Source organism: Culex quinquefasciatus, chromosome 3 (assembly GCF_015732765.1).
Source record: "Culex quinquefasciatus strain JHB chromosome 3, VPISU_Cqui_1.0_pri_paternal, whole genome shotgun sequence".
Lineage (NCBI taxonomy): Eukaryota > Metazoa > Arthropoda > Insecta > Diptera > Culicidae > Culex > Culex quinquefasciatus.
Window position 1 is genome coordinate 168,172,400 of NC_051863.1, and position 24,042 is coordinate 168,196,441.

Here is a 24,042-nt window from a genome sequence, read left to right on the forward strand (position 1 = left end):
ATGCAGGATGGTATGTCTCTCCTAAAAAAATACAAAAATCATTTACTAAAACTGTTTTTTTGAAAAGTGGTCTAAACGTCAAAATATTCAAACCGATAGTGGGAATCGATTTTCCAGACAATTTTACACAAAAGTCTCCATATTGACCATTGTCCTAAGTCCAATCCTTGCGAAGTTACAGCGGTTTAAAAATAAAAATGATGAAAAAACAGCTTTTTTGGTGGTTTTTTGGCATTTTCTATATGACAGACTTGATTTTTCAGTCTCGAAAATATTTTTACCGAAAAGCTCGTTCTATTTCCAATAAGTGTGCCTCTGACAGCTTTTCAATTTGACTCGTTTTAATATTTACGTAAGATGATTTACTATCCAGACTCCTACCACACTGAAAAAAATATTCTGTTTTCAGTTATGAGCAATGTAATTAAGCTAATATCTGTAAGCCCATGCATCCAATTGAAAAGCTGTCAAAGGCACACTTATGGGAAATTGGACGAGCTTTCCGATAAAAATATTTTCGAGACACATTTTGGTACGATGCAACGGCTTCGAGATACAGTCATTTTTAAATTACAGAATACAAAAATATCTAAATAACTTACGCCCTATTCAAATGTCATTTTCAAGTACAATTGGCTCCATATAAACAAAAATGGCTTATATAGGCCTAGGATAACATGTTTACAAAGTTTCATTGAAATCGGAGAGGGTCGGGTACAAAAGTACCAGAAAAATTCCTGATTTGAGCTGGAATTGCTCAAATCAAATTTTGCAAATTTCGATTTCCAAGTAATGTTTGAAGTGGATGGAACAAACCCGGACAAATTGCGTTCGAGCAGGGCCCTGTGATTTTACACCCTTTTCTATGAAAGGAAGGCAAATGCAAGTAAAGGCCTAACATATTTAGCTCAATGTTTCGATATATCGTCACGAAGGGGCAGTAATTACGTGTTTTTCAATAAATTGTAACCCGAATGTTTGGAAATTTGGAGTCAAAGGCACTTTTTGTAAAATTGGACGCTCAATTGATGGCGTACTCAGGATTGCCACAAAAAAACGTATTTCTATTCAAAAAATGCAACAATAGTTTCAAAATTCTGTCATTTTTTGTTACTCGACTGTAAAAAAAGGGAACATATAATTTTATGTGCAATTTGATGTGTTTTTTCGAATCTGCAATAACCCAGAAGGGTTATTTTCTAGTTAGAACATTTTTTTTATTTTTCTATAAGCATGTTTTTTGTAACTTTGTAGGGTTTTTTTAATAGAGTGTAACAATGTTCTACACAGTTGTTTACAATTTAAATTAAAAGTGAAAAAAGGTGATCCCACGATTTTTTTTCGTTCATAATGTTTGTGGAAATTGCCAAAGGGATCATCCATAAACCACGTGGACACTTTGGGGGGGGGGGGTCGGTATGGCGATTGTCCACGCTCCATTACAAATTGTTTTATTTTGTATGGAAAATTTTCCGGGGGTGGGCTGGGGGGTAATAGATTTCCAAAAAAGTGTCCACGTGGTTTGTGGATGGTCCCAAAGATGTTACAAAAAGACCCACGGTAAATGCCGGATGAAGAAATTCTCCTAAATAAATGCAAAAATCATACACTAAAACTGTTTTTTTTAGTGGAGCAACATGTTTTATAAACCAAACGCGGGAATCGATTATTCAGACAATTCAACATAAAAGTACATATTGACCATTGCTTTTAGTCAATTCCTTGTGAAGATAAACCCACTTTGCAAAAAAAAAACAGTTTTAATAAATGACTTTTGCATCTTCTTAGGAGAGTTGCTCGTGAAATCACCTTTAAATTAAACTTCTAATCTTAGAAATTAAAAAAATATCGTGGAATTGGCATGTTTTTTTTCTATATTGTTGTATTTTTTTCATAAAGTCCATCAAATTCCCTACAAGTTTGTCTTTGACCACTTTTTGATACGAAGCAACGTTACAGCAATATTTAAATTACGATATACAATAGTAGTTTATGCAACAAGTTGCAAAAAGAGGAATTTTCCAGCACGAGTCATACATTTATCCAACGAGGTTCACCGAGTTGGATAAATACAAAGAGTGCTGAAAAAATCAAGTTTTGCAACGAGTTCCAATCAACATTTTTTTTTCAATTCCACTGTGAAACTGTCAACTTTTCCTGCCCTTCTGGAGCACTGAAATGGGTGCTGAAAAGTTGAACTTAGTATCAAAAGTAACATTTTTCTATATTGTTTTGTTTTGAACGATGAATTTACTAAACACATGAATGTTTGATATAAAATTCCATTAAATAAGCGTTTTTCGGAATTGCAAAAAATTTTGTAAGTAACTCGTTGCAAAACTTGATTTTTTCAGCACTCGTCGTATTTATCCAACTCGGTAAACCTCGTTGGATAAATGTACAACTCGTGCTCTTCTTTTTGCAACTTGTTGCATAAACTACTATTTTGCAATTCCGAAGTGAAATTTTAAGTCAAATTTTCATATATTTTGGCAATAAATCATTTAAATAAAAAAATGTTGACAAGTGTTACTTTTCAGCATTTATTTTGAAAAGTGTTGCTATTCGATTCTGTTAATTTTGGTACAGAAAAGTAGGCTATTTCGACGTTCAAGAATGACAGGAAAAGTAAGTAGTTTCACTACGGAATTGCAAAAAATTAGTTAAAACACTTACGCTTTTCTCAAAAGTCATTGCAACTGGCATCATATATACAAAAATGGCTTATATAAACGTTATATAATATGTTTACAAAGTTTCATTGAAATCGGAGAGGGTCGGGTACAAGCATGGAATTGCTCAAATGCTGAATATTCTTGAGTTACAAACACTTCTTTACTTTACTGCCAATGAGTTTACCACGAATCTCTGAGAACCAAATATTCTTCCAGTGGCTCCCACTAATAAGCTGGAATGAATCGACCTAAATTCACGCCACATCTGCATATCTCAAGCATCCAATTCGGAACGCCAACTTAGATCTCGCGACTGACAAATCGCTTCCTATTAAAAATTATCTTATTTTATTTGGCTCAGCAAATTATTCCTGATCTTTTTTTTGCGTGTGTGTGTTTTTTTTCCTTGCAGCCCCGACAGTTTGACGGTAGCCACCAGCACCGGAACCAGCAGCAGCCGCTGCCCCCAAATGTCAAACTGTGCGGCACCAACAATCACACCTACCACTCGTGGTGTCACATGCAGCGAGATTCCTGCAACACTGGCTTCTACATCGACGTGCAGCACAGCGGTGTTTGCAGTTTCGGTGAGTGTGAAGTCCTAGGAGTTTTTTGTAGTAGGCTTCGGATTGGAATTTTCTGATCTTGATTGTATTTTTTTTTTTCTAGAGAGAAGCCACTCGACGCCTGCTATTCTGAGCCATTCTCCGGCGATCAACGTCAAACCGTAGCACAGAAGGACGCAGCCAAAGCTAGGATATTTAGGAAAATTCAACAGCATGGTTTGGCAAATGTTGTCCTAGATTTGGTTTTTCGATGAGCAAAAAATAACGTTAAACTTATACCAAAAATTTGACCGTAGTGCACATTTCAAAGACTCTGTAAAAAAGAAACGCAACCATAGCAGTTTTATATGGGACGCGTAGCATGATAACAGTTTATTCACATTGTTGTAAAATATTGCAGTTTAAGCACTTGTAGAAATGATTTGTAAAAATTTGAACTATCGAAAATTAATTTATTTATTTGTACCACATAGAGCACAATCTATTTATAAACAAACAACACTCACACACTCAGTCACGTTTACCCACCCCGCAGACATTCATATTTCCATCGAATTATTTATTGCCTTGTAAATTAGAACATTGCTATATTGTAGTGAAAGTGTTGTGTTTACTTCGTAAACTATTTATTCGTTATTTTTTGTACTGGAAAACACTATTTATTCATCTGTAAGATTTCTAAACGAACCAAAAACTAACTTTTAGTAATTTAAGACAAATGTTGCATCTATGTGAGAAAATATCCAAATTTAGAAATCGTCAAACAAACGAAAAACACTTAATAAAAGTGGTGCTGTCCTTTTATCTAATCACTAGTAAAAGTTTAGAGAAATAACGAAACAAATCCATCAAAATCTGATACAAAATTGTGGCAACATATGGATACCAGACAAATAATATGCACTGAACAGAAATACAAGTTTCAATCTGTAGCCTGAATACCTTCTTCAAAAGAAACCACTTATAATAAATCAATCGGTTATTCGTTTACACGCGTTAAGAAGATGTATAAAGTATGAGTAGTGAATCGAGGTAAAACAAACAAATAATTTAATCAAGCAAAGTAATGTATTAAAAATTGACTGATTTTAACAACAACAAAAACAAACACAAATAACACAAACAAGTATGCGATGCAAGTACCACAGGCAAAGCATGTCGAGTTGGAAACAAGTTTTAGAATGTAAATTTAACTTTTTAATAGTGAAATTGTATTTACTTTCCCTACAAAGTAAACTGTGAAGGATGCAACTTGACTAGTAACGATTACAACAAAAATAAATCTATGACATAAAAAATACAATCAATTCAAGCAGGAATGTAATTCAAACATCCACTAAATACACACAAACAAAACCAACCAACCAAACTGTTTCTCAATGGTTCTCAAAAAGTACGTTTTTCGATGTTTACAAAATTTCATCAAACCAAAATAAACACAAAAAGTTACAAAATTACCCTACTTGCGAACAAGAAAAAAAATCAATGTATACACAATAAACCAACATCCGTTTAGCGGATTCGTTCGGAGTAGTTCAAAAGTTATAAACAGAAAAAAAATACAAATTAACAAAATTTTAGCAGCTCGCAAATGTCCCGTTCTAGGAAATTGTTCCACAGAACCCCACTCTGTGTCGTGGCAGAGACAACGATTGGAAAAAGGTCGAAGTAAAAGTAATGAAACAAACGAACGAAAAGTAGTGAAAATAAATGTTTATTCATGTTGATTCAAATAGTGCAATAGTTTTTCACTGAGGGTTCTACAAAAGATGTGGTAACTGTCCCTGGTACGAAACCGAGCCAACTTCTCCGTTGATCAAAACCCACTGTGGAATGTGATAGGAAAGCTTCATCTGAACGTTCCGTTTGCCATTGGTAATACCTGCCAGTTGTCCACCCCAGACTTCATCCTTTATTGCCACCACTTCTCCAAAGTTTGCCAAAAACTCCACGATGCAGTCGTTGGACATCCGGGGCGCAAGATTGGTCACTCTAACGATTGTAGTCCCTTCACCGTCCATATATACCGGAATCTGAATCGTTTGATTTTTGACCATCACGGTGTGTTTCATGTTGTGGTTTCTTGCTAAATCTTCCGCATGCTCCGCGGTAATCATCTCAATCAGTACAACGTTACGCAACGTGTGCGGCTGAATGGATTTCACCGTTGAAAGGTTGAGTTGCAGTTCCTCGAAAAGTTTCCGCACGTCGGCTTGTGAGTTGTCCATGAATTTGCTGATGTCTACCACGACGGTGTTCTTCCTGATCGGACCCGTAGGAGTTAGCTGGTTTGGGTCGAACTTGTACGTGCAAGTATCTTCCGTGGACGAACCTAGCGAGAGTTCGTTTCCTTCGTACTCTGGCGGTGTACCGTCCTCATCCTCGGACTCGGTTGGGTCGCCAACAGCCCACACGATTGGTTCGATCCAGTCAATAAATCGCGCTATTCGCGAGTAGATCGTCACCGATTGCGCGGTGTAAGAGTCTGCACATATTCCCAAAATCGAGTACATGCAAGTGCGGGAATTGTACGTCTGGAGTGCGCCCCCGGCTAAACCATTGGAGCCATATGCATGAAGGATCTCGTGACCAGGACTGTAAACACACAACTGGGAATCGGTGATTCTCTCGGTTCTACCTGTATCCTGAGTCCTGTTCCGGCACTCTTCTTTGGTGATGATCAGATTGTCTACCGATTCTACAACCTCGGTGATTTTCGGTCGTTCTCCGAATCCTGGAATATCTTCGTAGACGCGGAAGTCCTCCTTGAACCCAGTGAGAAGCAGAGTGTCGTACAGATTCTCGGTCCAATCGTTGGCCAAACAGGCTGGTATGACCGATGCTGCAAACTCTACCTTTGACTTGAGTTTGATCAGTGCAACGTCGTTAACAAAGTCTTCGTGTTGTGGGTGACAAACAATTTTCGCTATTTTGATGTTCAGAAATTGTCCGATACGTGCACTGACGGGTTTCATTCTTCTACAAAAAGAACATTCAAGATACGGATTATTTTTATGGATTTGTCTAACTTACTTCATACAACTGCACGCTGTCAAGATATATTCATCGCTAATGAGTGCTCCGGAGCAAACTCCCCAGGAATTCTCGTAGATGAGAGCAACCTAAAAAAGAGTTTTACATTTTTGCAATTGAGATCATAACTCGTCAATACGTACATTATGCGGCTGTCTGGAGTTCAAGCAAATACCATTGCTTCGTTTAGCAGCCAGTTCTTTATACCTTTTACACTCTGAAATTACAAGATACCTTCTAATTTGTTCTCAAATGTGATCACTATCTAACTAACCAATTTCACTTCTTCTCCTTGGAATATCAAGCTTATCAGCGGCACCACCTCTGGACCCCGTTACATCCTTTATCCAACCCAAATAGTTATGCACATTCGCGAACCCAGCGTATTGCGCCGTATCACACTGCCGATTTTCGTCAACCCCGGAAAACGATACCACTCCCCTCAAGACCCAGCGATCACCCTCGCTAATGTAGAATCCACCTCCGCTATCACCGTTGCAAACGCTAGTGCCGTTCCGCTCTCCTGCACAGAACATCCCGCGGTCCAAATATCGACCAAACAGTGTTGGATCCGCCTGAACGCACTCCACGTGACTAACGACGGGCATCTGTGCCGTCCGCAACAACTGCGCCACTGTATGATTCTCCGTTAGTCCCCATCCGGCGACGGATCCTCGTTGACCGACGAGCTTGGTAAGATCCGGGTCAACGCGATTATCCAGGCAGATTGGTATCACAAAGTCCGAGTACTCAACGTCCGAGCTCAGCACGAGCACCGCGATATCATTTCGGTTCGTCGAGTACTCTTCGTGAATGTGTACTTCGCTGACATTGCGCAGCTGAACTTCCGTTATCTCCCGCAGATCGTACTGCCCGAGATGAATCACGAGCTTCGAACCACTTATCGGGACGATGTTCTTCCTCCGTTTGGTTGTGACACAGTGCGCCGATGTCAGGACGTGGCGTTGATCCAACAGAGTTCCACCGCAGGCATAGCTGCTAGACCCGTTGCTGGACACGTGAAACAGGGCTGCGTGCCACGGCCATTGGCCCAGCTCGGCTACCCATCCTCGTTCAATAAGCTGGACACCAATGCGGCGACGAACTCCACACTGGTACAGGGCGTTATTGGAGGTCGGGTCCAGAGCGGAGGTCAGTGACAGAAATAGTAGCACGAGCAACATTCCGAAATCACGATTGAAATGCAACTGTGGGGAGAGCTGAGCTGAGACGAAGAAGAACTCCAAGCATAAATGTGATAACAAATCGTCAGTTATGTGCTATTCTGTGATAACGACCATTTTGGTCGAAATGAGTTAATGATGACGTTTTGTTAAACTCAACATTCCCTACAAGGCACATCCATAAAGTATGTCACACTCTGGGACGGGACGGCTGGATAGTTTTCTTTTTGAGTGTTTACGTTTGTATTCTTCTTCTGTTTTTTTTGCAAGAAAATTCGTGTTCGAATACAAATATCAAGCAATCTGTGATTCAGATAGCTTGACAATTAAAATTTTCTTGATGATGTTTTTCAACTCAGTGCTCAAGCACGCGGATGACTTTTTCTTTGGCTGAAATGTTGTTTAGTTTTTCCTCTCAGATTTTTTTGAATTTGGCTGTTAAAATGTGTGGTTAGACATGGGTGGAGAATCCTGAGTTTATGTTTCATCATTTTACGGTGGATCTGTTCATAAGTGTCGTATACGCGCGCTGGACGTTGGATTACCCGCGACGGGCAAATAGACTAGCGAACGTACGCAAATAAAATAGACTTAGTACAAGTTAAAACGTTTATTCTTGTCCGCAGACGGAAGTAGAATGGCACGATGGCACAACACAAAACGGGACAGCTTATAAAACATCGAACGCGCTGTGCTGCGTCACACAGTGGCAGACTGGCAGCCACTTGTGAGCCAGCGGCGCGCGGAAGGTGGGGGCACTCCGCGCACTTTCTCTGTCCTCAACATCTCCCCTCTTAATACAGCTGGTAGTAGTCGATCGGAGTGATGATGTTGAGCTGCTGCAACCTGTCCAGTTCGCGGTCGACGGCCTCAACCATCGCGTAGGCCACCGGACGTTTGGGACAGAAAACCGGTCGGCAGTTTTCTTTCAGCTCCAACTTCACCTTTGTTTTGGTGCACAAGCCGAGGTTTTTGCTGAACACCTTGGGGAAGGCCGACTTGAGTGCCGGCGCCGGGTCGGGAACGCTGGATACGTTGCAGCAGTAGCTGTCCATCGGGATGGATGCTAGCCCAAAGCTGTCCACAAGATCCGAGCCAAGCAGCTGGAGTGGTTTCTCGGTTACGCGGATCAGCTCGTTGCGGGTGCTTCCGGCGATGGTGATGTCGCAGCGGAACTCGCCGTTCAGCGACAATTCCGTCCCAGAAGCTGTTTTAGCGCGAACGGAGGGTGATAACCTTGGGCAGCCAACTTCGTTCCACAGTTCCTTGCTGATCACGGTGATGTCGGATGCTGTGTCCAGTTGAAGCCGGATCGGTGTCCCGCCGAAATCAACCGAAACGAATCTCCGTCGCTTCTGTACCGTGCACTCGTTGATAACCACCACGTTACTGCTGACCGAGTCCCTCGGGCCTCCTCGTTTGAAGGGTTTCAGCGGCTTGGCAGAACTGCAATAGCCCTCGCGATGTCCGGTGACTCCGCAATCGGCGCACTTGTGGTTTCGGAAGGTGCAGTCGCGGACGTAGTGGTCCGCTCCACAAAACCAACACGGACGCGGCGGCTTGCTTTTGGACTTGCCGGCAGCGTAAGGTTGTTGATCTCGGTCGCGCCTGTTGCTTTTGTTGCGTTCGAATCGTTGCTCGACTTTGTTTACGTCGGAGGTTGACGGCGTCTCGATCATGGCGTTGTCATGCTGTAGGTTTAGTAGACGCTGACACTCGTCTGACAGCTGCTGCAGTGTGACGTTAGTGTTCTCCTCGATCTTGGAAAGAAGTCGCGTACGGATTTCGGCGTCGCTCCCCGACTTCAATCCGCAAACGTAAACAAGGCATTTGAACTCATCTTGGGTGAGTTTGCCTAGGTCGAATTCGACGCAAAGCTTGTTCACTCTGCAGGCGTACGAGACGTGATCCTCGGTTGGCTGCTTCGAGATTTGGAGGCACCGATAGCGCCTGCTCACGACCGATTCCTTCGCACCGAAGAGGCTCTTGAGCGTGTCAACGGTGTCGGCGAAGCTGAAGTCCTTGGGGACGGCGGGGAGTATGAAACTCACGTATCGTTCGTGCTCGGGAAGGCCGAGCTTTCGCAGCAATAGCCGGACCTTGGCGTCATCCTGCAGACGGGCAGCGTCTTGGGCGAACAGATCGTCGTACCGGGAGTACCACGCCGCGAAGGTTACGCTGTTGTCGGCGTCGTACCGGAAGTCCTTGATGTTCCCAGCAAGCGAGTCGATGATCTGTTCCGGGTTTGGAGGTGGCTGGGTTGCGCTTCTTGAAAACCGCTCCATGAACTGTTGCTGCTGCTGGACAGTCTGCTGCACCGAAGCTACCAGCTGCTCGAACATCCCCATCATCCGGATCATCGGATCAGGATTCTGCAGCTGCTGCTGGCGGAGTTGTTCTTGACGGAGTTGTTCCTGCTGGAGTTGTTCCTGCCGGCGCTGTTCCTGCAGCTGTTCCTGCCGGCGCTGTTCCTGCAGCTGTTCTTGGCGCAGCTGTTCCTGCCGGAGCTGTTCTTGCCGGAGCTGCTCTTGGCGTAGTTGTTCCTGCTGGAGCTGCTCCTGCCGCAGTCGTTCCTGGCGAAGCTGCTCCTGGTAGAGGAGCTGGGCATCCGAGTCGCTCATTTCGGATCCGCTGGAGCTCCTCCTTCGTTTGCACGCGGGTGCCGAAAATTTTTTTTGTTGTTTTAGGTTAGGACGATTCCCACCTTCGAAAAACGAATAAAATCCCGGCGATTCGACGAATTTTCGTCGCCACTGTCGTATACGCGCGCTGGACGTTGGATTACCCGCGACGGGCAAATAGACTAGCGAACGTACGCAAATAAAATAGACTTAGTACAAGTTAAAACGTTTATTCTTGTCCGCAGACGGAAGTAGAATGGCACGATGGCACAACACAAAACGGGACAGCTTATAAAACATCGAACGCGCTGTGCTGCGTCACACAGTGGCAGACTGGCAGCCACTTGTGAGCCAGCGGCGCGCGGAAGGTGGGGGCACTCCGCGCACTTTCTCTGTCCTCAACAATAAGGAGCTGCCGGATACAAATCACTAGAAATGGTTGGCAAATCAATGATGACTCGAGGTAAATGATACGATACGATCACGACCAGTAAAAAAATGTTCACTTCTTAAACTTTTAATGTGTTTTTATATGAATGATTTTTAATTTTCATTTGGATTTGAAAAATGCAATATGATTTAAATGCGTTTTCTTACTTCAATCTTAAAAAATCCTAAAAAGCCTGCAAGTCATTAAATGGGAGGGGAGATTATTTCTTAGATCTGCTCCTGTCGTTGTTCCGTTACGCATAGAAAGTAAATAAATCTTTCCCAGTTCTCCAAAGACGAGCACACTTGAAGAGCATCGGGGCCGGCATTTTCAAAGCGAATTCAGCGACAATTTTTACTCAACTAATGTTGTTAGTGCGAAAGTTAACAATCCATAGGTCGCACGACCTAAGGCGTCAGAATCGAAAGAAATGGCTGGCAAAAATTCAAATTTGTACCAATTCGTTCACTTCAAAGAGCAAAAGTTTGTTTTTCAATTTGTGGAAACGTATCGAAATGAAAAGGTGCGAAAAAATCAAATAGACTAAACTGTGGCCATTTTTTTTGTTTGCTTTTTAAATCCAGTTCTACGGTGTTGTTCCGTCACGCCACATTTTAATTTCATGGGAAGCACGGGTTTAATATTGTTCAATCTAGATGACATTTTTATGTAACGCGCAAAACAAATAAAAATAGTTTAAAATGGGCAAAAGAATCGTCAGTTCATGAAATGTATTGTTTTTTTCAATAAAAATTCGGTGTACGATACAAATAAATGCCTTTCAATTGAAAATATTTCAATTAATCTATTAATGCAATTTATAATTATTTGTGAAATTGATTCGAAATTGTTTTATTTTTTTCAACTCAAATTACAATACTTCTCATTTTCTCCTCATAAGAAAGGACTGGTTAAGGTTGACAGAAGCGGCCATGTCGAAAGTGGTTTATGGTACGTTCGTTTGAACAGCCGGTGCGGCACTGAGTGCCGCACTCGTTGGTGCCAGTTTTGGTTCAATCGAACGTCATTTGTCAGTGTGCGTGGAACTCGTATGAAACTGAAAAAATATCGAGTGCGGCACTAGAGTTTCAGTTCCAAGATGGCGGTGAAACTCGTGCGGAACTAGCACGGTTTTCTTCAAACAAACACTTTGACAGCTCTGAGTGCGGCACTCAGTGCGGAACTAGCCATCAAACGAACGTACCATTAGTTTGACAATAGATTTTATTCTCTTTGTTTATCCCATCCCAGGTCACACTCTAGAGAGGGGAAGCGGCCTGTGTAAGTGTGACATTCAGCCCGGGAGCATGTTGACAGCTCCCATACAAACTGAGCGTACCCCTTTATGTGGGCCCAGTGGGCCTAAGATGGCGGCCTTCGATATTATCTAGCAAAACTTTTAAAAAAGGCAAATAGTTTAGATAAATATAGTTTTTGGCTTGTTTCGGTTTAAAACGACAAAATAAGCAGTCTGGAATCATTTTCTTCAAAAACTTGTTTAGAGATACGCCGCGTTCAAATATTAGTCTAGAAAAGTTGAAGTGAGCGTGCCGCGAAAGCCGTCACGAAAAAAAAGTTTCCCATGCAAATTTTGAGTTGCGTGTTCAATGGGCGGACTCCGACGAGGCCCACTAGCCATCTGTCAGTGAATAAGCGCAACTCACGAAAGCTGTCAGCTTAGGGCCCGGCTGGTGAAAACTTCAAAACGATCGAAACTTTATTTTTTCCCGACCAGAGATTTTCGTTCACCCTGCAAATGAAAAAAGTTGTTCCCAACATTCATACGTACTTAAAAGTTTTCTTACTATTTGATTGAAGTAGTTCAATAAACATACAATAATTATTTAAAAATTAACACAATTTTCGCAACTCGAAAATATGTTGTTCTAGGAATATGTTCCATCCTGAGCACAGAACCCTACTCTGTGTCGTGGCAGGGATAACGTTTGGAAAAAGGTCGAAGTAATACGATGTCCATGTGCTCTCTTGTACTATCTAGATACGAATCCCAGCAAGCTTATTACAAGAGAGCACACCGGCATCGAATAGTAATGAAACAAACGAACGAAAAGTAATAAAAATAAATGTTTATTCATGTTGATTCAAATAGTGCAATGGTGTATCACTGAGGGTTCTACAAAAGATATGGCAACTGTCCCTGGTACGAAACCGAGCCAACTTCTCCGTTGATCAAAACCCACTGTGGAATGTGATAGGAAAGCTTCATCTGAACGTTCCGTTTGCCATTGGTAATACCTGCCAGTTGTCCACCCCAGACTTCATCCTTTATTGCCACCACTTCTCCAAAGTTTGCTAAAAACTCCACGATGCAGTCGTTGGACATCCGGGGCGCGAGATTGGTCACTCTTACGATTGTAGCCCCTTCACCGTCCAAATACACGGGAATCTGAATCGTTTGATTGTTGACCATCACGGTGTGTTTCATGTTGTGGTTTCTTGCTAAATCTTCCGCATGCTCCGAGGTAATCATCTCAATCAGCACAACGTTACGCAACGTGTGCGGCTGAACGGATTTTACCGCTGAAAGATTGAGTCGCAGTTCCTCGAAAAGTTTTCGAAATTCGGCTATTGAGATGTCCTTGAATTCACTAGTGTCTACCACGACGGTGTTCTTCCTGATCGGACCCGTAGGAGTAAGCTGGTTTGGGTCGAACTTGTACGTGCAAGCATCTTCCGTGGACGAACCTAGCGAGAGTTCGTTTCTTTCGTACTCTGGCGGAGTACCGTCCTCATCCTCGGACTCAGTTGGGTCGCCCAAACAATTGGTTCGATCCAATCAAGGAATCGCGCTACTCGTGAGTAGATCGTCACCGATTGCGCGGTGTAAGAATCTGCACATATTCCCAAAATTGAGTAGATGCAAGTACGAGAATTGTATGTCTGGAGTGCGCCCCCAGCCAAACCATTAGAGTCATAAGCGTGAAGGATCTCTTGACCAGGACTGTAAACGCACAGCTGGGAATCGGTGATTCTCTCGGTTCTACCTGTATCCTGAGTCCTGTTCCGGCACTCTTCCTTGGTGATGATCAGATTGTCTACCGATTCTACAAGCTCGGTGATTTTCGGTCGTTTTCCGAATCCTGAAACATCTTCGTAGACGCGGAAATCCTCCTTGAACCCAGTGAGAAGCAAAGTGTCGTACAGATTCTCGGTCCAATCGTTGGCCAAACAGGCTGGAATGACCGATGCTGCAAACTCTACCTTTGACTCCAGTTTGATCAGAGCTACGTCATTAACGAAGTCTCCTTTTTGTGGGTGACAAACAATTTTCGCTATTTTGATGTTCAGAAATTGTCCGATACGTGCACTGACGGGTTTCATATTTCTACAAAAAGAACATTCAAGATACGGATTATTTTTATGGATTTGTCTAACTTACTTCATACAACTGCACGCTGTCAAGATAAATTGATCGCTGATTAGGGCACCGGAGCAAACTCCCCAAATCTCTTCTTCGTAGATTAAAGCAACCTTGAATAGAGTTTTACGTTATTTCAATCAAGATCACAACTCATCAATACGTACATTATGCGGCTGTCTGGAGTTCAAACAAATCCCATTGCCTCGTTTACCAGCCAGTTCTTTATACTTGTCACACTCTGAAATTACAAGATCCTTTCTAATCGGTTCTCAACTACCATGATCTTTTACTAACCAATTTCACTTATTCGCCTTGGAACATTCAGCTTATCAGCTGCACCACCTCTAGAACCCGTTACGTTTCGAATCCATTCAAGATAGTTATGCACATTCGCGAACCCAGCGTATTGCGCCGTATCACACTGCCGATTTTCGTCAACCCCGGAAAACGATACAACTCCCCTCAAGACCCAGCGATCACCCTCGCTAATGTAGAATCCACCTCCGCTATCACCGTTGCAAACGCTAGTGCCGTTCCGCTCTCCTGCACAGAACATCCCGCGGTCCAAATATCGACCAAACAGTGTTGGATCTGCCTGAACGCACTCCACGTGGCTAACGACGGGCATCTGTGCCGTCCTCAACAATTGCGACACTGTTTGATTCTCCGTTAGTCCCCATCCGGCGACGGATCCTCGTTGACCGACGAGCTTGGTAAGATCCGGATCAACGCGATTATCCAGGCAGATTGGTATCACAAAATCCGAGTACTCAACGTCCGAGCTCAGCACGAGCACCGCGATATCATTTCGGTTCGTCGAGTACTCTTCGTGAATGTGTACTTCGCTGACATTGCGCAGCTGAACTCCCGTTATCTCCCGAAGATCGTACTGCCCGAGATGAATCACGAGCTTCGAACCACTTATCGGGACGATGTTCTTCCTCCGTTTGGTTGTGACACAGTGGGCCGATGTCAGGACGTGGCGTTGATCCAACAGAGTTCCACCGCAGGCATAGCTGCTAGACCCGTTGCTGGACACGTGAAACAGGGCTGCGTGCCACGGCCACTGGCCCAGCTCGGCTACCCATCCTCGTTCAATAAGCTGGACACCGATGCGGCGACGAACTCCACACTGGTACAGGGCGTTATTGGAGGTCGGGTCCAGAGCGGAAGTTAGTGACAGAAATAGAAGCAAAAGCAACATTACGGAACCACGACTGAAATACAACTGAGCTGAGATGATAGGTAATCCCAAGCAAGTTTATAATCCTGAGATATTCATCAAAACCGGAAAAACTCCGTGCACTTTTCACATTAAAGAAGTATTGATCTGATCGTGCTATCTTGACACACCCTGAAAATTTCTGTAAGTGCGACAACTAGTTAAAGGGATGTTAGTCAAAACTTGATTGACCCACGTACATACCCGACTACTGTAAACATTTTTGTTTATAAGTCGGAACTCGGGCGTTTAAATTCAACCAAACTTCGGGACAATACCCAGAACGGTCGGGGCAACAACATTTGTTTGTTATTGATTGCATTGTGTGCACCAATGTTTGTTTATTCAATGCCAAACATTAAAACGCGTTTATCTCGGAACGTCAAAAAGAGCGTCGTACGACAAGATAGCACGATCACGTCGATGTGATAACAAATACTGAAAACGGGTTTTATTTTGCAAACTAGAGGGTTGGAATGTTGCTCGGCTTCGAGTACATAGTATGTACCAGGTGGTTTTGTGCTGAGGCGAGTTGTACTAATAAAGATGAGGCGAGTAATACTAATAGAATGAATGTTAGAGACGCTGCTCGCATCACGATTTCAGGCGGCCTACCTCGAGCCCCAAGAGAATCTTTCAACTTGATTCTGTGGTTATGATGATCCGGACGGGATGGTCAATGTCCTGAGAACTCTGCCTACAGTCGCATAAGATTACAACGCTCAAGACTGTTCCACTCCAAATCGATATTATCTTTGAGGCTGAATAGTTTTGGAAACCGATCAAGACAAGTAAAATCACGCTGACGGAGCAACTACCCTCGCTCAGAGAAACTTAGTTGGTATGTTTGAAGCATGTGGCAGAAGTGCGGAGTGAATCTACAGAAGCAAGGAAGGAGATTTGGAATGTAGGCATTTATAGCTTGGGAATATTTTTGACAAGATGACAGCTGTTAATGTTTCAAATCCTTTTAGATTCGTTTAGTCTAGTGTTTCCCAAAGTAAGGCCTCGACCCCAGTAGTGGGGCTTGTCAAATTCAGTGAACTGTAGAAGGTGGGTCCTGAGCAATAATAGTTATGGATTCACTTGTTTAGTCGTTTATTAATATCTAGAATAAATTAAAATGCATGTTTCGAGACTCCAATCAAACCTTCGCCGTACTCTCGGTAGCCTGAGGAGCAACAGTGGTCATCCCATACACCACCTCCCGCTTGCGATTCTCCAAAAAGTCGTCCAACCAATCGCTGCCATCGCGCGTCTTGTACCCGTTCTTCCTGCGGGTCGTGGTAACTCCACGACGCTTGGTAGTGGGCACTCTGTTACCGTTCATACCCATCGGCATGTCGCTGTAGACCCCCGCTGGAACAGTGCCGGTGTCGCCGTACACCATCGAGCCGGGTCGGTTGAACAGTTGCGGTGACTGCTGCAGGTACAGCTGAGGTTGTGGGTTGTTGTTGTTCGGGTTGAACCACCCGGCGAAGGGGTTGTTCTGAGGGATCAGCTGTTGGAACGAGGACTGGGCGTTGGTGACGAAACTGTTGAATGGGTTGTTCTGGGCAAACTGTTGGTAGCCGTTTTGTAGGTTGGTTGCGAAGTTGTTCAGTGGGTTCTGCTGCGGGATGAAGTTTGGGAAGCTCGTCTGCAGGTTGTTGTAGATGTTGGATGGAGCCAGGTTAGATGGAAACTGACTGAAGAAATTGCTGAAGACGTTGCCGTTGGAAGAAGTGTCGTAGAACATTGGAGCTTGAGGAATTGGGGGTCGCATCATGGGCATTTGGGACATTCCGTAGGGATTCTGGACGTAACCCTGCGTTTGAAGGTACTGTTGATCCTTGATGTGGTTCAAGATCGCTTGAGTGTACGACGGATCTATGTAGCTGGGGTTCAACGCTGGACTGTAAGTTGGTGGCATGCTATAGGTAGGGTATTGATTCGCTGGTTCAGCGACCACGTTATCCTGATTGCTGGCCTGTGTCTCCATCGTCTCGTGGGTAGGTATTGATGCGATGACCTGTCCGTTGGCCTGTCGGATCTCAGTGTTTGCTCTGAAACAAAAAAAAAACATGATCATAGTAGGAGATCGTAACAGTAAATTTCAACTCACCGATAGCCATACAAGTCGGCGATAAACCTCGTCCGAATCACGTTACCATCAGGTTGTAGATATCCGTACGATCCTCGAACAGTCCCATTTTGCAGTTTCTCCTCATCACGGAACTGAACGTTTCCCGTTGCCGGATCTTCGATTTCATACCCAAACGCGTACGTGCCAGGACCTTCGAAAAAAAAAACAATTTAATTTTAACGAAAAATTCTTAAATGATCATCGAAAAAGTTCAAACCGTAAGGATTGGGGATGTTGTAGGAGGGGAACTCGATCGTCTGCAGGCGCGGATCCAAGTTGCGTGGCAGATCGCGTACAAGTTTCGCCGTGCGATGTTTCTGCGGAGACTTCAACGCCGCTTCGTCGCCACCAATGGAGGCTGCATAACTTTGGGAGATTGCTAGCGCGAGGAGGATCTGTTGAACAAAAGGCGTTGCGTGATGAAAATTGATTTATTATTTCTGGCGCCTGGGCGTGATGGGAGTTGAGAGATTTGAGTTTTGGGGAGCCATTCCGTTTAAGGAGCACCAATTAAACATTTAAGATTGGGACGGGAATCAGATTTGGAAGTTGAAGTGTATAATTATTATGTCAGTATTTTAAAAACCTTCAGATCCTGATTCAGATTTGAAATAATTTAAGTTTTGGCAATAAAATAAGCACTGAAACGAAATTAAGATTGAAACTTGACAACTTTAATTAATAAAGAAGATTAAAAGACGGAAACTGTTTTTAGAATAAAATTGCTTGTTAAATTTAACATAATTTTCATAACTAGAATGATTATAATCCACGAAGAAACGTAATTTTTTCAGCAAAATTAGTTTAGAATTTGTTTACAGTGTGATTTTTTTGAGGAGCTCTAATTTGAATAAAACTTTCAGCGTTTGACAAATTCTTTAAAAATATTTTTATTCATTCTAAATAGCATTTTTTCCAATCAAATTTACAACTTCGATACCTTAAACTGATGTAAAATTTTCAAAAAAAAAGCCGAGCCCAAAAATTGCCTACAGGACAAAAGATTACGGTGATTAGAGCTTATTCTATAAAAAAAATATGAAAAACTGCGATTTGCCAAAAAGTTACTGCCTCAGGCTTATAGCCTACGAAATACACTAACATTTAACTCTATGTATGTTGGAGATGCTGTTGCAAAATGATATTGGGGTTTTGAAAACATCAATTAACACTTTTTTGAAAAAGCTACAAGGTAAATTAAAACTAATGTTTTGGTTTCGTTTTTAGAGTTTCATTTTTGAAAATGTAATAATTTGGGGAAAATCATGAAATAAGATTCCACAAAAGGAATCCCAATATCAGGTTCCAAAATCAACAACCCAACTGACTTATTTCACTCGGTCAATATTGACACAGTATTAATTCTCACTCATAACAACGACCGGGCGGCGGTTCAATTTCATCAACCGCTTCAAGTCTCTCAAGATGATGTCAAGAGGCAGATGATTACAAACAATCGTACACCAATTGCAATACAAATCCCGTCGGATCGGGCGGGTGGGCGTCTACCCCATATATATTCTTGGAGTTCCATTCACTTTGCACCTTCCGCAAATATTGCCGGTCCCGATTGACGAGCTTGTGATGGTGACACCTACTCAATCTACCTGCCGGACTAAAGTGTACCAAATTTTTTGGTAGCCGGCCATATCCCAACGGGGGGGGGGGGATCGGTGCCCCCCGAAGTGGCCGCCGTTGACTCAGCTGGAAGGCTCGTTAATAAGCGGGAATATTAAGAGCTACCTTAGCTTCTTAATCGTGGTGACCGCAAGTCGTATTGTGGTCTTGCCGGAAATGGAAGAGAGCAGTTTGGGGTTAATGGCCCCCCGGGGGAGAGAGATAAAATGGGTTTATTGACAGGTTTGTTGGGGAAGGTAGAAGATCAGATGGCCCGGGGATGATTGATGAGAAGTCATAGAAATTGGGACCAATTCGTGTGTGCGGAGAGAAAGTGTTCTACGCGATGGTGGTCCCACCGAAACCTGTTCTGCAAAAAGAGAAAGGTTAGTTTTTGGGTCAATTCATCTTGGTATTCTGGTTTTTGCAGAGAGAACATACTATCAATCTATTGAATTGTTAAGTTCAGGGAGTGAAGAAAAACTAAAAAAAAGTTAAAATTCAATTTATTTTTTTTAGATATCAGGATAAGTTCATTTGCTAAACAAATAAGAGGTTTCAATTTCCATTTATCTGAAATAATTCAATTTAATATTTTGTAGCAATTTTGTAATTTGCGGAATGCGGAATCCACGTGTGGCTATGTTTAATCATAAAAATATCAAAAAATATCAAACCATCCACATTAACGACCCCCGGGTCTTTTGTGGTCTCTATTGCAAGTTTCTGCTAGAACCTAGGAGCCCGAAGGCTTGAATGGGGAGAGCACCCAAACCACTTTCTACTCCAAGGAACCTTCCACCCCAGTGTTTGAACTGACGACCTTTGGATTGCGAGTCCAATCGCCGTCAGCGATTCCACCGGAGAAGGCTTGGTTTGGTGTGTTGTTTGTACTTATGGCATGGAGACAACTCCTACACCTGGAATGACTTAACGGCCTAACAACCAAGGCCGGGACCGACATTTTACTTCCTCATCCGATGGAAGGTTGCAGCAGATGGGAATCGAACCCAGAATCATCCGCTTACAAAGCGGACAGCGTAACCATTCGGCCACGCACTGCCACTAAACTGCTTAAAATTGATATGTTTTAAATTTGCATCTTTTTTACATTAAAATGGCTTTAACTTTTGACCCTTAAGTTCAAATTGACATGTCAAAAAATGAAAATGTTCGTTTTTTAGAGTTCTAAAAGTGCTCCGAATATCACTTTTCTCTAAAAGTTAACCCTGAATTACCACGTTCAAAAAACTGATTTTTGAAGGTTTGCTCAGATGCTTTCTATAAATTTGGTCATAGAAGGCATAGATTACGAGATAAAATTTTGGTGTCTTGGACAAAGTTGCTTGAATTGGCCAGCCCAACAACTTTTTAGAAGACATAAAAATTCCCAAAAATATTCCTGTAAAGTTAGATTTTCAAAATCACCCTAATCGTGAACCACCCTAATTTTGAAACAAACCAAATGTTGTCCCTTTCCATTTGCAACAACTCTTCTCAAGACACCAAAGCTCCAAAACGTCACCATTTTTCAGAAAATCCATTTTCCACTTAACCCTCTACAACCTAACCCCGCCTTTAGACGGGCTTCGATCTAAAAAATCGCCAAAAATCAATTTTCCAACCGATTTTTGATCTTTAAAAAGCATTGGAAAGAAGAACTCTTCAAATTTTAGAAAATTTCAGGGTTGGAAGTTAAACTTGTTTTATGTGACTTTACCAATGTTTTTAAAAATGTCATTTTTTTAGGGGTCAACTTTGGCAGTGTTTTTTACTAACATTTCCTATATTTTCAATAAAAAGAAGTATGCAGTATTTTTTGTAGTGTCCCAGACTATGCCTCTACGCATTTTTTTGCAATTTAAATGATGATGATACTATAGCAGAAAATGTGAAAAACATACAAAAAATTGAAAAAGTGACTGTAAAAACTTGAAAAAATTAGATAGGCGAAATGTAATTATATTAGGTGGTAGAGTAGGCCAAATACTACCAAATACAAACATAAACTAAATAAGATAAATGCAAATTAAAATACTATAAATGAAACAAGAAAAACATAAAACAAGAAAAGTAAAGTTTTTCGTAGAACAAAAGCTGCTCAAAATGACCTTCTGAACACGGGAAAAATAAATATTTTCGAAAAAAAAAATTGGGCAGTAGAGGGTTAATTTTGCGATCTAGACCACTGTGCACTGTGCATCGTGGAAAAAAAAGTTGGTCGAATATTACCTCGTTTTCGATGTGGTTTAACATAAATTTATGTGGAATAAGTTAAATTACACATTGAAAGAATAAACATTTTAGAAGTTATAGTACACTTTTTATCTGACACTAGTTCTGTCAACATTCGCAGATGTAACACAGGTGATTTTTTAACTGTGTTGACCTGACTATTTTGTTTTTAAATCAGTTGTGTCATAAATTTCATATTTCATAAAAAATCATCTAAACATAATTTACTGTAGACCGGGGTGACTTCGATGATTTTTCGCAAAATGTAGAGTTCAAATTAAACACGTACGGAATGATATGGAATCATACTGACCGTTGCAGTTCAGTATGGTTAAATATCACCCCGGTTTACGGTTATTATAGTAGTTGAGCTAATCTGTAGAATTTCGCAAATCGACTTTTCATTGTATTTTTTTTTTTAAAGAAACTTTGTCCATCGATTCCTTTACATGTACAAAATTTTGCATCATTGCTGTCCATAGAAAAAGTTTTATGAAAACATTCTGTATCTCGAGAAGAGACTTTCTGATCGATTTGGTGTCTTTGGCAAATTTGTTAGTTAGTTAGTAGATGTTGGTTATGATAGGACTATTCCAAACAAAAATACTTTCTTTAAAAAACACCCTTTTTTAAGTAAACTTATACCCCTATCATTTTTGATAAGTCGATATATGATATGATGGAAATTTTGTTTTTGACCAAGTTATATTTTTTAATAATGGTTTATGTTAACTATCGAAAATACATAAACAAAATAAAAAAAATATTTTTGGATGTAAAATTGATTTCTAAATCGGTAGAAACTTTTGTATTTAAAAAAAGAGCAGCGTTAAACCCATTTTCAATTATTCATATTTGAAAAAAAAATATATATTGAAAAAGCTGAGAATATTATCTACAATTTGCTTCTATGGACAAAATTAATCCGAAATTTGGTTGCTGAGATGGCCTTGCAAAGAATAAAAATTGCAAAAAAAAGTTTTTTGATCAGATTTCAATTTTAAATGTTATACAAACTAGTGTTAAATTTTAAACTGAAAACTAATTTAATCCACCTATAGATGTGGTTGGTGCCTTCCTCACATATTACCAACAATGGGTGATATGATAAGTTTGGACACAAATTCATCTATTTTTATTAGGTCATGGTGCATCTGAGCTCTCTTGTACTACACAGTAAAAAATAATGTAAATTTGGAAGCTTTAATTTCGGAAGGTTGAATATTACTTCTTTTATGATGTAATTTTACTTCAATTTAGACTGAAAAAGTGGCATTACACCAGAAAAGTGTTAAAATTACACATTTCTAGAGGTAAAATTACACCTTTTTTCTGACATAAAAGATGTACCCCTTCCCAGATGTAATATTACCATGATTTTTTTTTTCTGTGTAAGCTTGCTTGTTTTCCTATCTAGTTTACATAAGAAAGCACAGAGGCATCGAAGTATCACTTAAGTGGTCATAACTTGAGACAGGGTTGCCAGATCTTCAATGTTTTGGACTCGTTAGAAAGATCTTTTGATTACTTAACTAATAATGTTTAACATGCTAGAACTTGAGTTGTGTTTTGGTCAGTTTTCTAACATTCGGAGACCGGTTTGATCAAAATCGGTTCAGCCAGTGCAATCAAGAGAAATAAATAAAGAAACATGAAAAATGTCCACAGTTTCCAAATTCCATGTTATTTTCATCAGCAAAATGTATTTTTTTTTTTAAACTTATACAATCTTATACCTACTCTACCTTTTGATAAAAAAATAAGAACCTGAATTACAAAATAGAACACGCTTCTGCGTTTCTCATAATTCAAATATTGTGCGTCTCCTTTGTAATGTATAAGCGTCGGATAGCACGCAAGAATTACGCTCTGAATTTGTCGATTTCTCTACATCGTTGCAATATTTTAAAAGTTATTTTTTGATTATCACTCAACAAATCAATTTTTATACTGTTAGCTTCACACAAGATATACAAAACGTACACAATCCCCGATTCGGTAAAACAAATCGTTTTGTACTTAAAATCTTCACATATTTTTAATTATTTATTTAAAAAAAATTCATCATGCCAGCAACAACTTCATTTCCGCTTAAACTCTCACAAAAGTGAAAAAATAACACTTCACTTACAATAATCACTGACAGCTTCATCCTGCTTCCCACCGCGGCACAATTGATCTTCATCTTTCTTTTCACGACGTTCAACAAGTCCATTCAAGAGGGCATTAACTCAATTACCGAGTCACGATCCGTTCCCGAACAAAAAAAAAATCAACCAATTTGCCAAACAAGACAAATGTCCACACGCGTATGTGTGTGTATCACTGTTTTTTTTAACCACGCGCCACACTCATTTATTCACTCCCGGCTGAGTCGAGTCCCGAATCCCGAATGAGATGAGGAGTGAAGATCTTGAGTTTCTGTTTTTGAGATGTTTGCGGAAGTTGACCGCCGCCGCCAATGTCAGACTGGTTTGATTCGGCGCTTTGACAATTGTATTTATAACACGCGCACATTTCAGATGCGAAATTTCTTTTCGCACATTTTGCGGGCTTTTGTTTGTTCCGTTCGCTGTTTGTATTTGACGCGAAACGAAAAAAAAATCGTCTAAAAGCTTCGTTTAAAGGAAAGGAAGAAAGAAAGCATTCTTTCGCCAGAAACGGAACATCACGATGACTAAGGCAATAAAGAAGAAAAGAGAAAGATGGCTAAACTCAAAATGAGTAGAATGAAGGAGGGACGAATTTAAGATTTGGAAGAATCGTTCGACTAGAGACAAACCCAAAATGATCGTGATTTGATTACATTTGATTTTACTTTCTTACCAAAACAACAATAAATCGCGATTATGGCAAACATCTTAACTTTCATTCGACAAACTGGTCCAAAACAATGCCACTCTTTGATGACAACTCCATCAACATACTCTTTCAAGTGCCGTGGGAACTTCC

The 24,042-nt window shown here is 41.2% G+C and overlaps 3 protein-coding genes across 4 annotated transcripts in view; 1 reads left to right on the top strand and 2 right to left on the bottom strand.

The window, feature by feature from the left end:
* LOC6042011 overlaps window positions 1-4,971 on the top strand; it is a 152,695-nt gene extending 147,724 nt beyond the window's left edge. For both annotated transcript variants that reach the window (XM_038259484.1, XM_038259485.1), the window contains exons 8-9: window positions 3,088-3,262; window positions 3,345-4,971. In XM_038259484.1, the coding sequence (XP_038115412.1) occupies window positions 3,088-3,262; window positions 3,345-3,406 (237 nt within the window). In that variant the 3' untranslated portion in view covers window positions 3,407-4,971. The remainder of the gene's footprint in view (window positions 1-3,087; window positions 3,263-3,344) is intronic.
* LOC119769327 lies at window positions 4,934-15,128 on the bottom strand. Its single transcript, XM_038261338.1, has 10 exons — window positions 14,186-15,128; window positions 14,056-14,129; window positions 13,910-14,001; window positions 13,219-13,855; window positions 12,711-13,168; window positions 8,334-10,101; window positions 6,549-7,554; window positions 6,418-6,491; window positions 6,275-6,363; window positions 4,934-6,220 (listed from the first exon to the last, which is right to left on the bottom strand). The coding sequence occupies exons 1-10, from the start codon at window positions 15,093-15,095 to the stop codon at window positions 5,002-5,004; spliced, it is 6,327 nt and encodes a 2,108-aa protein (XP_038117266.1). The 5' UTR covers window positions 15,096-15,128; the 3' UTR covers window positions 4,934-5,001.
* Window positions 15,129-16,205: 1,077 nt separating this feature from the next.
* Window positions 16,206-23,544, bottom strand: LOC6040578. Its single transcript, XM_038263220.1, has 4 exons — window positions 23,222-23,544; window positions 17,456-17,633; window positions 17,218-17,389; window positions 16,206-17,158 (listed from the first exon to the last, which is right to left on the bottom strand). The coding sequence occupies exons 1-4, from the start codon at window positions 23,303-23,305 to the stop codon at window positions 16,258-16,260; spliced, it is 1,335 nt and encodes a 444-aa protein (XP_038119148.1). The 5' UTR covers window positions 23,306-23,544; the 3' UTR covers window positions 16,206-16,257.
* Between the last annotated feature and the right edge of the window lie 498 nt (window positions 23,545-24,042).